The sequence below is a fragment of the Puma concolor genome, chromosome C1 (genome assembly GCF_028749965.1).
Source record: "Puma concolor isolate L17-30 chromosome C1, mPumCon1.1.hap2, whole genome shotgun sequence".
Lineage (NCBI taxonomy): Eukaryota > Metazoa > Chordata > Mammalia > Carnivora > Felidae > Puma > Puma concolor.
This window is the reverse complement of record NC_141674.1, coordinates 204,486,816-204,500,074: the sequence shown is the minus strand read 5'-3', so window position 1 is coordinate 204,500,074 and position 13,259 is coordinate 204,486,816. Positions and strand designations below refer to the sequence as shown.

The following is a 13,259-nucleotide window of genomic DNA, read 5'->3' as shown; positions in this document are numbered from 1 at the left end:
TACGATGGTTGGAACATTCCGCGGTCAATTGTGAGGAAATGTCCTCCCTGGAGCCTCCCTTAGGTCGCCAAGCCTTTCCTCCTCCTTCTCTCCCTCCCACACTTCTCCCCGACACACAGGGCGCTGGCAATGAGGGTAAGAGCCTTGGCCCTTCACTCCCAACCAGAGCTCTCAGACCCTGGAGCTCGGTGTGGCGATTGGGAGAGTCGCGCTAAGGTTGAAATATTCTTTCTACCTACCACAGCGAGCCACTTCCCTAGCTACTATTATTTCTAAGCGCTTCGTAAATCCGCGTCCTCCCTTGGGCGGTTCACTCTCCCTGAGTTCAGCGCCGCCTCGCGGCGAGTCCTGTGGGTGAAAACTCCGGGACCGCAGAGCCGGTTCTGGGAACTCAAGCTTGGGTGGAAAGGAGCCACAACGGGCCGATCCTCCGGGGAAAAGAGGACTGAGGGGCGTGAGGAAAGTCTCTTGCGGAAAGTCGTGTCTACCCTCCCTGCCCAGCGTGGCCCCAAAGAGAGGCCTTGACCTAAGCCTGAGGAAGAGGCCGAGTTTAGACATTGGGAAGAACTCCCCGCGCCCTCCGGTCAAGAATTGGCGGTCTTAGCCGGGCGGCCCCAGGGTGACCTGGTATCTCCATCCCTAAGTGTCCGGGCCAGGGAGGGCGCGTTTTGCCCAGAGCTCGGGTGCGCCTTGCCTGGCTCAGGCCCCCAATAAAGAAAAAGCGGAGTCAGCCTCAGCTGTGGCGGGCGCGGGACGTGTGCCTCAGCACTTTCTATTGTAATCCCGGAGGGAGGGCTGGGGCCAGATTGGTGGCTTTGGGAAAGGCCTCGGCTCCCCAGAGGACACCAGAACTGACCGCAGCCTGCCCGCTGACTCAGCTCCCCCCACCCCAGCGGGAGGGAATGCGGGGAGAGGAGGCGAGGCCGGGTATAAAGCCCCGCACGCCCGGCCCGCGCGCAGCCTCTCCATTTTTCCGTCAGTACCGCGCTCACCCACCCGGTGAATACTCCGTGCTGGGGCAGGGTTTCTCCGGGGCGGGGGAGGGCGAGGTGAGGGAGAGCCTCTAGCGGCCCTGGTCCAGCCTCGCGTTCTTCACCCCCAACCCGGGTTGGGCGAGCCTGGGCCCCGGATGGGGGCTGAGGGACGCTGAGCCTTTGGTCCCACCCTTCTCTCCCCAGCGGCATGAGCAGCGCCCCCGCGCCGGGCCCGCCGCCCGCCAGCCTCACGCTCTGGGACGAGGAGGACTTCCAGGGTCGCCGCTGCCGGCTGCTGAGCGACTGCGCAAACATCGCCGAGCGCGGAGGCCTGCGCAGGGTGCGCTCCGTCAAGGTGGAAAATGGCGCGTGAGTGATGGTACAGGCGCGGCCGGGCTGGGTTGGGGGCCGCCGGGCTCCCCTGGCCTAAACTCCGAGCCTGGGACCTCAGCTCTCAGCCCTCCGTTCCCCAGACTGTTAGCCCTGCCTGAGACTGACCAACATGGGAAACTCCTTGGCCTCCCAGAACTCCCCCACGTGCCACAAGACAAATCATGTGAACTAAAAGGATAAAGGCGAGAGGCAACCCTTTCTGGGAGCCCCGTGAGATGGGCCTGAACCCTGAAGGGGTTCCCAGTGTAGTTATTTCCTCCCCAGAGTTTTTCTCTGTGCAGCTAGATAGTTCTGCACTTGGTGTAACAAAAGAAGCTAAATCTCTTCCTCTCGCTCCATCCTGGTCTCTGAGAGCCTGGGGTGCTTGGGAGAGCTGAGGCCTCTGATTATTGCAGGTTGTTGTTATCACAGATTGCCACCGCAGGTTGGGGGGTTCCTACACCTACCTTTGCAGGCACCTAAATCCTCGAGGTAGGAACCGTTGGTAGGTGATCTTCAGAACCTGGAAAATTCCTTTCATCCTGGGGAGGCTAAGCTGGAAGCCTGGATCCCTGAAACCCCAGATAGCAGCTATATACGGTCTTTAGTTTTTCTAGAGGGGCCATATTGCCATGTGCTGTGTATGTCAGGGTAAGGACTTGGGGTTGGAGAAAAAATATGGGGTTCTCAGTCTTTTCGATCACAGTAATCAAGGTGGGGACAGAGGAAGGAGTGAGCCTGGGGCAGATGCCTCCCAGCTTTCTTTGTCTTTCCCCAGTTGGGTGGCCTTTGAGTACCCTGACTTCCAGGGACAGCAGTTCATTCTGGAGAAGGGTGACTATCCTCGCTGGAGTGCCTGGAGTGGCAGTGGCGGCCACCACAGCGACCAGCTGCTCTCCTTCCGGCCAGTGCTCTGCGCAGTAAGCACAGCCTTCCCCTTCCCCTTCTGCTTCCTACCTCCTCACTCCAGACCCTGACCCCACGATGGCACCTCATAAAGGCTGTCCATCCAGTGTATGGGAATGTGTAAACACAGTTCCCAGATGAGTGGTAGTGGCATTACTTCCAGAACCAGAAGAGTCCCTGAAAGTTGGGACAGTGGACGTCAGTCAGGTGCCCAAAAATCAGCACCACGGACAGCGCCAAGCCCATGCCTGTCTTGAGCACCCATGTTCCTCACATCATGTCGTCCACACCTGTTAAAGAGTGCTTCTGCCATCACACAGTCCTGTAAGGTTGGGACGGCTGCTGTTAGCCTCATATACAGGTATGGAAATGGGGCTCAGAAGGGCAAAGTGACTTGCCCTCGGACACCAGGGTTAACGTGATGAGACTAGAACTCAATTCAGGGATCATTGTTGAGAAGAGATCAATCTCTGTGTGTATGTATGTGGGGGAAGTGTTGGCAATGAATCAAATGAATCACTGGACAGGAGGATCTCACTTCTCACTTGTGCTGATTTAGGTACCCTACTGTTGAGGCCTGGGGCTGAGAGGTAGAGGGCAAAGAGCAAATGCTGACTCAGCCTAGCTTCTATATTCCAGGAGGGGAAGGCCCTAGGACTATGGAAGCCCAGACTCAGCCAACACTGATGCCTGGCCTGTCTGTTATGATTCTGCCATCTGGCACCCCTCAGTTGGGCCTTACCCTATGAGAGGCTGTTCCCAAGGTGCTGCACAGGGGATTGAGTAGTCAATGAGGCCCTTAAGAAAACTGCCTTGGTTCATGGGCCAAATTTCTCTCAGGATCCCTGATTTTCCTTCTGCAAAGAGGTCCAGATTACAAGATGCTCTCTAGTCCTGACCTGGAAGGGTTTCTGGGAAACCCTCAGTCTCACCATCTCAACCCAAAGCCATAGAAGGGACTAGGCGAGGGACTTCTGAGCCTCCCAGCTTCCTAGCCTGCTATGGACCTGATGGAGTGATCTTTGGGAATGTTTGTGAAGCCAAAGTGTCTGCAGAGCTTGTGTTGGGTGGCAAGGTGGGGAGAGTAGGGCTGAGAATGTACCCATTAATACCTCTTTGGAGGGCCTAACCTGACCACTCCCACCTTCCTGTGCTTCAGAATCACAGTGACAGCCGTGTGACCCTGTTTGAGGGAGATAACTTCCAGGGCTGCAAGTTTGAACTCACTGATGACTACCCATCCCTGCCTTCCATGGGCTGGGCCAGCAAGGATGTGGGTTCTCTCAAAGTCAGCTCTGGAGCGTGAGTCCCAGGACTGGAACAGGGGAGATGGGAAGAGAAGGGAGGCAATGGAGACCAGGGAGGGGGGTTGGGAAAGGTGATGGGGTGCTAAGAGACATAGTAAAGAGATGCTGAGTACTGGGGGACCGGGAGAAGTGAGATGATGGAGACAGACTGGGGCGGGGGGGGGGGGCAGAGAATAGGAGAATAAGAGTCAGAGGGCCAATGTGGGGATAGAGCAAGGGATTTTTAAAAAGATGGATGAAGAGGCAATGGAGAGTGGGAATAGGGGAGAGAGATCATTGCAGGGAAAATTGAAGCAATGGCATTGGAGCTAGGCCCTGGGGCTGCAAAAGGAGGGCTGCTAATGGGGGACATTGGTGGGGGTGGGGGCAGAGCCTGCTCACCACCCCTGTGATCTCACTGGCCTAGGTGGGTGGCCTACCAGTACCCAGGCTATCGAGGCTACCAGTATGTATTGGAGCGGGACCGGCACAGTGGGGAGTTCCGAAACTACAGTGAATTTGGCACACAGGCCCACACTGGGCTGCTGCAGTCCATTCGAAGAGTCCAGCACTAAGCTCCACAGCCCTGACACCTCCCATGAGGACCCTCAATAAAGGTTCCTGAACCTGCCTGCCCCTCTTGCCTCTTTCTTGGTGTCTTGCGTTGTGATCGTCATCCTAATCCTTCTGAAGGTCCTTCCCTGTCAACTTGACTCTTCCCTCAGGCTTTGGGACTGTTGACTATGAAGCATAAACTGGCTTAGGATGTATGTGGCTAGATCCTGACAGGGCTGAGAAAATGGCTGTTAAGAACCTTGGGCATCCTGTTAAAGACAACCAGTCCCACACCTCTCCCTGATAAAGGCCGATCAGCTTGGTCCAGGTGTACCATAGCACACACATGGTGCCTTTGCCATCCTCTGGTTTGGGTGCATACGGTCCTATCACAGCACTCATAGCTGAATTCCACCCACCTGGGCCAGGCACCAGCATGCACAGCAGGACCTACTTAACCCTATGTGGAGCTCAGTTGGATTCTTCTCTAACTCCCAGGAGTTTGTCTTCTAGCTTGGCTCCCTATTCAACTGAGTAAAGCCTGCACCCTTTTCCTAGCTTTATAGAATCTCTGTCTGATAGAGAAGCAACACTGTAAAAGGATAAATGAGTGGGAAATTCCACTGCCTCCCAGGGCCTTTGAAAGGGGAGACTTTCTCTGAGTGGAGCCCCAGACCCTTTGTCTGAATAACAATCCCTTTGCGATATTGAGCTCCAACATTTACAAAGCATTTTTATGCGCCTCTTCTCAGCTGTTCCCAAGAACCCTCTTCATTCTTCCTCTCTCTTCCCTCTCTTCAGAGGGTTGGTCAGCTGCAAAGTCTACCCCACAGCCACTGACCACAATGAGCCTGGTTTCTGGAGTGGTGGCAGAAGACCATAGTCATGTTGGGGCTGAGTGTGGTAGCAGAGCCCTTGGCACCAAAGCAGTTTCTACCCAGTTCCCTCACTGGCCCAGTTAATGATACCCTTAGTCTCATAAGCAGGGCCTTCAAGGCCATGGGGACTCCCCTCACTCTGTCATTCAGGGATGCTTGTGTTTTCAAGCCCCTAGTGGACCTGTCAATGGGGAGAAGTGGCCCAGATCATCGCCCAAGCCCAGAGAAGGTAGGGAGAACAGACTTGGACCTTAGCCATTCCCAAGGGCCCAGCTGTGCAGTCAGGCATCTGCTCCCTTAGAAAGAGCCCTGGACCAGAAGTCAGAACACCTGGGACCCAATAATGTAGCATCCGTGAACCTCTTCTCCCTCACCTGTAAACTGGGGCTACTGATCCCTGCCTTGTCTATCTCACAGTGTTGTGAGGATTCAAGGAGAACCCACTGAAAATGCTTGTGGTGTTATGGAAAAGCACTGGGGCAGTCAACATAGGGCCCTCATTCCCTTGCACTACCCCCCCATCCCCGATCCATGGATCCTAGGGTTAAGTCGGGAGAGCATGGGACAAAATTCTAGGTAGGGTATGAATTCTGCTTTATACCCGGATGAGTTATAGAGTCCATGGCCCCTGTTACATTTGATTCTCCTAACACCTTTCATACTTCATCCATTTCACCAATGAAGCTGGCTGAGAGGGAGAAGGTTTGATGAGGCCATCCACTTAAATGGTGACAAAGTCAGGACTTGAACACAGGGCTCCTGACCCCAAATCCAGGCTGTTAAGGGGAGGCTGACCTAAGCTGTGGCTAAAAGCCTCAGCAGAGCCCTAAACCTTTTTGGGTCCCAGAAGAGCCTGGGGTTCCTTCCTGGTCCTAAATGTCCCCTTGGGGGATGGTAATAGTAACAATAGCTAAATGTATATAGAGCCTGTCTGAGTGTTCAGCACAGGTTATATAAGCCTCGTAATTCTGTATGGTAGGTACTGTAATCCCCATTTTACAGCGGAAGGGACTAACTTCCCCAAAGCCGTACAAGTAAGAAATGGGGGAATTGGAGTTGAACCCAGAACTCAGACCAACTGGCTTCAGAGCCCAGCAGTCTACCTCTCCACTTCCTGCTTTGCAAGGGTAGGCAGTGGACAAAGGGAGATCTAGTATCCACCATCAGCTAAGCTGCCCTCCTTCTAGGAGGGTCTGTGGCTTCTGGGAGGAGTCAGCAAGATAGCTGTAGGGACTGCCAGAGTGAACTTGAATAGGACACTCTGATTTCTAGGTCTTAGTGTCCCCACCTGGGAGTTGAGAGAGCTAATATTTGCTTCAGGCTTTGTCAACACGAACCTTCTAGGTTTTCCTGGACCTAGGGGTCCAACTCCGCTTCCCACATTGGAAACTAAGGAGTATGGGATGCAGAGGCCAGGCTAGAACTGAGTGTTTCCACCTTTCCAACCTCCTCCCACTCTAGGCAGGTTGATGGTCAGCAGAACCCTGTGGGACTGGCACCCAGCCAGCTGGAAGGAGGATGCAGGAGAAGCTGCCTGGGACTCATCCATTGGCTGCACTCGGCCAAGGCCAAAAGGGGATGAAGGAGGTCTTCTCCTTTCAGGCGCAGCCAAGACCCAAGGGCAGGGTCAGGGATGGGTGGGGGGGGGGACACCTCTCAAACTCTTTCCAGAGCTCACCTACCCCTCTAGCACCTGAGTCTTCAGTGAGGTGGAGGCACAGAGCCTGAGCTGTTGATCCCTCACCAGTCTGGAGCTGGGATGTCTGGATAGACCCCCAACTCTGAGCATCTCTCCCTTCTGTCTCAGCCTTCTGCTGAGAGCATTATGTGGGTGAACCTCACTGCCTCCCCACTCTCTCAGCTCTGACCTCCTGCCCCTCATTTTCTATCTAGGAAAGAAATATGAAGGCATGAAGGAAAGAGATTGGGACCTCAACCCCACCCCTAGGCCCTCCCCTCCTGTGAAGCCCTGGGTTTGGTCCCCAGGGAGGATCCTAACCTCTTATCTTTGCTCCCCCCAGATTCTTCATCCACATCCTGAAGCCCCATCTCTCTTCCTTTAGGATCCTCTGGCATCCTGAGATCTCCCATTTCCCCCTGGGCTCTGCCTCCCTCACTCCTCCTTTGCTCCTTCTGACTTTTGCACCCTCCATCAGCAAAGATGAACACTCCAGCAGTTACAGCAAGTGAGGAATGAGCAGGGGCCCTCCCTGCTGAGCCCCCGAAGTTGGGCTTCTCAGCCATCCTCAATCAGGCACCCCTGGATCATGGATTCTGCAGGAGACTTGCCCACTCCAATCAGTGTAACCTGAAGCCCCAGGTCTCCTCATCTCTTGGGCACAAGCAGTGTCAGTTTGGACAGTAGCCACCAGGTGCTGCATGGCTGCAGGGGGGCTCTTAGACCAGAGCCTCATCTTCAGCTAGCATCCCTCCTTAGCTAGGCTCTCTTGAGCCAGGAAGCCCCACAGAGAGACTCCAGGCCACTTGGGAACCACATCTGCTTTGCTAATACACAATCAGCATCTTTGGAATGGATTTCAGCTTCCACAACTCCTCCCGCCCTGGGTGGGGGGCCTTAGACAGTACACAACACTGTTTCCACCCCTTTCCTCCTGCTAGAACAAGGTACCAGTTGTTCAGAGAGAACCAGGATGAGAGCAGCTGTGAGGGTGGATAGTGGGCTGGGGTGAGGGGAAGGGGATGGATGGAAGAGCTATAGTTTGGGGAGGAAGAGGGGCCTACCACATGCCACAAATTAGGAGCAAATGAATGAGAAAAGGAGAGACATAGGAAAGAGAGAGAGAGAGAGAGAGGAAACAGGAAGGGGGATGGCATAGAAGAGACGAGATGAGGAAGGAGAGACTTAGAAAGGGGGAGAACCACTTGAAGTTGTGGGGGGAGACGGCCCCGCGCTGGCCTAAAGGCCTGGGAGACCTGGAAAGGCAGGGAACAGGCCAAAGCAAGAGGGAAACAGGGAAGGAGATCGGGTCTCCAGGGAAGAGTAGAGAGCAGGCGAGGAGGAGTAGGGAGAAGGCGCTGGGAGGAGGAGGGGGCGGAGATAAAGGGAGCAACTGCTGCCCGGCCGGGAGCGGAGCGACAGGCGAGAGAGAGGGAAGCGGAAATTTAAAAGTGAAGATGGAGATAACGCAGCCTGGAGACGGGAACCCGGGCGGGGGTGGGGGGAGGAAGGGGGAGGAGAGCGGAGCCGAGATGGGGGCGGCAATGGGCGGAAGGAGGGGCTGTGGCCCCGGGGGTCCGAGGTGGGCCGGGTACTCTGCCCCTTCGCTGTTTGCTGAGAGTCACGGAGGCGGAAAAGAAATGCGCTCCCGACCCCTATCAGAGCGGGAGGCCCAGGCCCATCCCCCGCGCGTCTCCCGGGTTGCGGGGCGCTGGGGGCTGCTGGGTGCGCTTGGCTGCGGCGCGGCGCGTCGGAGACTTTATTGCGATGGGGCGATAAGAGGGGCGGGGGCGGGGTCCGGGGGGCCGAGGCAGCAGTGCTTTAATTAAAACGGAAATTGCGGCCCCTGCCCGCGCGGGGGGCCGGAGGGTTCCAAGCAGCCTGGTAGCTGGGAGCATCGCTCCAGGACCCCCTCCATCCCCCGCCACACCCGGGCAGCCCCCTCCCGCCAGGCCCTGTCGGACCTGTTCCGTCTTCTTCTCCTTGTCACCCGCGGTTGCCTCCGGCGGGGATCCGTGCCCCGGAGCGCAAAGCCTGACGCTTCCCCCCTTTCTCATCCCCCCCCCCCCACCTCCCACCACCCAGTCCCTGGCGGCGATGAGACAGAGCGGCGCCTCCCAGCCCCTGCTGATCAACATGTACCTGCCAGGTACCAGGGACCAGCCGGGGGCTGGAGGCACCGGGACCTGGGGCCGGAAGTTTGGACTAGGGCATGGGAAGGGGTTGCTGGGGTCCAAGGGAAGGGGATGCGGTCCAGACACTAGGTTTGCTGGGAAGACTGAGCAATCTAGGGCACGGGGGACCTTAAAGGCAGATGGAGAGGTTTGGGGTTTTAGTGCGAGGTCTAAGGACTCCAAGTGAGCAGATTGGGAACCTGGGAGGCCGAGGGCGGGAGCTCAGGGGCTGAGAAAGCCTGATAGGGGGAGCAGAGGTCTTCGGTGTGGCCGGGGACTGACTCCGTGTGCGTTCAGCGTTGGGAGGCTGTGGTCCGCTGAGCGTCGCCCCTGCGCCCTCGTGGCTCCTCACCTCCGTGCTCCGAGCGTTCCCACCAGCCCAGCCTTCCAGGCGCCCTCCTCTCCTTTCCGATGGGCTCCGGGCGCTCCCGCTCGCCAGGCGCACTGCCTGCTCGGCTTTATAAGGCTCCCGCCGGCCCGTTCGGAAAGCGGATTTCCTTTTTCCTGGACGCGTTTCCTGACTTGGGCGTTATGGAGGGGCTCCGCGCGGCGCGCGCCCAGGCCAGGCTCCGGGAGGAGGAGCTGGCGGCTGGAGCCCCCAGCCTTGCACCCAGGAATCAACCCCCAACACCCCCACCCTCCCGAGCCTTGGCCCGGAGCCCTTTCGGTCAAGTCCACAACCTCCGCCCCGGTCCTCCTGACTGTTTTTTCCCGCTGCTACAGATCCCGTCGGAGACGGTCTCTTCAAGGATGGGAAGAGCCCGGGGTGGGGGCCGCTGAGCCCGGCGGTACAGAAAGGTGAGCTGGCCCGCGGACTGGGGGCGGGGGTGAGGACAGTGGATGGAGGCCGGGGCATCCACCCTAAAAGGACGGGCGCCACCGGCCACCCGATCGGAGGGTGGAAGCGATGTGTACTGCAGGGCTCTGGAAAGGGAGGGTGCAGGCATACTGTGGAGGCCGAGGAGAGGGGGCATGCACTTGGCTTTTGGCTCCAGCATATTCCAGGTCCCAGGGCTGGACCTGCAGACCAGGGCAGAGGGAGAGGATCCTAGCCCTTGGCCTTTTCTGCTGCAGGGCCAGGACCCAGGTGCTTGGTGTCCTTTCCCTATTGGCAGCAGGAGCACAAGGCTCAGGACCTCTGGGCACGGGGACCCCGATAATTACTCCCTGGCCACTCCAAGCCTCCTCACCACAGCACCGGGCCAGCACCTACCTGCCTCACTGGCCCAGGCTGGCGAGGCTGTGGGAGCCAAGTCTGCTAGGCTTCGTTTCCCCACCCAGTTCCGCACGTCTCTAAATTACTCTAGGTTTTGCCTTGTTGGTCTCAGAGCCTGGCTGGCCCTCCCGCAAAGCCTCCACAAAGCCCCCCACCTCCCTGTTTCTCTCTCCTCCCCCACCTTCCTCTCCTCTCCCCTTCCCCACCTTAGTACCCTAGATCTCACCAAGTCACGGTAACCACAAAGACAAGGTTGGCAACTGCTTTACCCAAAAGGAAACGTGATTCCCAACAAGAATGGGTTTCCAAGCTTCTGATGTCGGTCTGCATCAGTGCCAGCTGCACGTTTTCAGCCAAACCTTTCCTTGTTTCTGACCCTAAAGCTCCTGACCTGAAGTCAGGCAGCTACTGGCTGCGCTGGTGTGGAGGGATTGGGGTTGAAGCGAGGGTGAGTAGCAGGTCTGCGTTTAGAGCGAGGGGTTGAGAAAAGAAGAGAGGTCCCACCGGACTTGATTGGAAGCAATCATCAGACTACTCGAAGGAACACTCCCCCCCTTTTTTCCCCTAAAAGAGAGTGCGAGGAAGTAATTGTATCAAGATTTTTCTCCCCTTGTCCGACGGAGCCTCCGAAACAAGGGAGTGGAAATTCTCGGGCAGCCCTCTGTCTCCTCGTCGGCATATCTGGGAAACACCTACCGGCCGCTTCCAGCAAATCCCGAAATCAGGACTGGGCCGAAGAGCCCGGGAGGTGGCCAAAGATAGGGAGGAGGCAGGGAGCCAAGCACCGGCGGCTTCCCAGTCTCATCCCCTCTCAGAGCTGTGTGTCAAGCCCCAGAGAAGTATAACACCTCCACATGCCAGAATCCCGCCTGTTCCGAAAATGGGGACTCAACCCGAGTAGCTGTGCTCTGCGCACTGGGCAGTTGAGAAGGGTGGGGAGCCTTCAGAGTCTGACCGTCCTCGCGCGCACTGGGGGCCACTGCCCCCATTCCTGTCTGACTGGTACCGCAAGAAAGCCAGCCTCCACCTCTTCACTTTAGGCAGGGCCAGTCCGACTAACTGCACGCCTTTGGGGGCGAGGCCTTGTCTAGGGGCGGGGGTGATCCTGCCGCACTCCTGCCTCTTCCCTCTGGACTTGCGGACAAGGTCCAGCCGGGACGGGGCAGTCTGACGACCTGCGCAGACTACCCTGTGCGGTTGTGTGGGCTCCTCTCTGCTGAATAGGGGCGCAGGGCCAAGGCGGCCCGCGTAGGGGCTGCTATTCGGCCCCTGCTGGCCTGCGAGAGAGCCGCTGCTGCTCCCACGCAAAGGAGGCTGTGCTTCGCCCTGCCCTCCTCCCCAATTCTCACACACCCAGGCGCCGGCGGAGCTGTGTCCTCCTCGGTAGGAGCCGTATTTCCATTGTGCAGAAGCGCGGTAAGCGCTAAGGACCGCTCGGCGGATCAGCCCTTCCCCGGCCAGCCGCTGCAGCTGCGCCCAGCTACCCCCGCTGGCCGCGCCCCTTCCCTCCCCGACGCCGGGTCCCACCCGGCCGGGCCGGTCTCCCGCCTCACCTCTTCCCCTACCTCCTGCCTCCCCCATCCCGCCTGCGGCTGACAGCCCCGTCCCCACAGGCAGCGGGCAGATCCAGCTGTGGCAGTTTCTGCTGGAGCTACTGGCGGACCGCGCCAACGCCGGCTGCATCGCGTGGGAGGGTGGCCACGGCGAGTTCAAGCTCACGGACCCAGACGAAGTGGCTCGGCGCTGGGGCGAGCGCAAAAGCAAGCCCAACATGAACTACGACAAGCTGAGCCGCGCGCTGCGCTACTACTACGACAAGAACATCATGAGCAAGGTGCACGGCAAGCGCTACGCCTACCGCTTCGACTTCCAGGGCCTGGCCCAGGCCTGCCAGCCGCCGCCCGCGCACGCCCACGCCGCCGCCGCGGCCGCGGCCGCCGCCGCCGCCGCCCAGGACGGCGCGCTCTACAAGCTGCCAGCCGGCCTCGCCCCGCTGCCCTTCCCCGGCCTCTCCAAACTCAACCTCATGGCCGCCTCGGCCGGAGTCGCGCCCGCCGGCTTCTCCTACTGGCCCGGCCCGGGCCCCGCCGCCACCGCCGCCGCCACCGCCGCACTCTACCCGAGCCCCGGCTTGCAGCCCCCGCCCGGGCCCTTCGGCGCGGTGGCCGCCGCCTCGCACTTGGGGGGCCACTACCACTAGACGGGGCGGCCGGGTGCCGCGCGCGCCTTCTCCCAGGCGCCGCGCGGCCTCGCTCGATCCGGTCCACACCGTTCCTTTGATCTCAGAGGCCCGGAGCCTCCCCCCCCACACCGTTCCTTTGATCTCAGATTTTACTTCATCGCCGCCCCCAGCCCCGACGGAAGGGACCTGAAGCCTCCTCAGTCTTCTTTTAACACTGGATTTGTCACCACCCCCAGCTGTGACAGTGGCCTGCCCCCACTTCCTTTAACCTCCTTCTTCTAGACCCCAGACCACGAAGGGGGTTCCCGGACCTCCCCGTCTTTTTCTGCCCTCCACCTGTCCTTCGGCCTGGCTCCTGAAAGCCCCCTCCATTATGACCCCTCTCTTTCGAATTCCAAACCTTTTCTCATTTTTTCTCTCCCCCACCAAGCTGCCCCACCCCAGCATGATGGAGGCCTCACACCGTCCACCTGATCCTCCACCGCCAGGGCTTCATCGGACTTGGTGAGGGCCACTGCCCCTGTGACACATCTAGGTAGCTTCTGGGCCCCTTTCCTCCGCCCCCGCCCCCCACGCTCAGGATGGCCTGGTGTGTTTCTATTCCCTTCCCTTCTATTAAAGCTCCCGAGCTCCCTACTGTCTCCTCTCTGTGTTCTTTGCTGCACCAGAAGGTTTTTTCAGAGGGAAAGGAAATGCCCGGCTCAGGCCTGGCAGAGAAGCGTCAGGAGGAAGAGTTGGAGAGAATGAAGGCAAAGCAGGCTTGGGTGCTACCAGAGGAGAGAGAGGGGCCCCTGGAGGGTGGGCTCAGCCTAAGAGGGAGACTGACCTGCGGCAAACCCACCCTCCACCGAGCAGGGGACCCCAACCTGCCTCACCCTCCCTTCCACCTGCCCCACCCTCCCTTCCACCTCCACCTCTCAGTCACCCCACCCCATCTGTCTTTTTTTTTTTAATGTTTATTTATTTTTGAGAGAGAGAGCGAGAGCATGAGTGGGGAAGGGGCAGAGAGAGAGGGAGACACAGAATCCTAAGCAGGCT

At 58.6% G+C, this 13,259-nt stretch overlaps 2 protein-coding genes across 2 annotated transcripts; both read left to right on the top strand.

Moving 5' to 3' along the window:
- Positions 1-1,178: 1,178 nt before the first annotated feature.
- On the top strand, positions 1,179-4,170 carry CRYBA2 (crystallin beta A2). Its single transcript, XM_025912100.2, has 4 exons — positions 1,179-1,343; positions 2,125-2,266; positions 3,412-3,554; positions 3,966-4,170. The coding sequence occupies exons 1-4, from the start codon at positions 1,183-1,185 to the stop codon at positions 4,111-4,113; spliced, it is 594 nt and encodes a 197-aa protein (XP_025767885.1). The 5' UTR covers positions 1,179-1,182; the 3' UTR covers positions 4,114-4,170.
- Positions 4,171-8,746: 4,576 nt separating this feature from the next.
- On the top strand, positions 8,747-12,239 carry FEV (FEV transcription factor, ETS family member). Its single transcript, XM_025930054.2, has 3 exons — positions 8,747-8,798; positions 9,547-9,621; positions 11,653-12,239. Exons 1-3 carry the CDS (start codon positions 8,747-8,749, stop codon positions 12,237-12,239), a joined length of 714 nt encoding a protein of 237 aa, XP_025785839.2.
- The last annotated feature ends 1,020 nt before the right edge of the window (positions 12,240-13,259 follow it).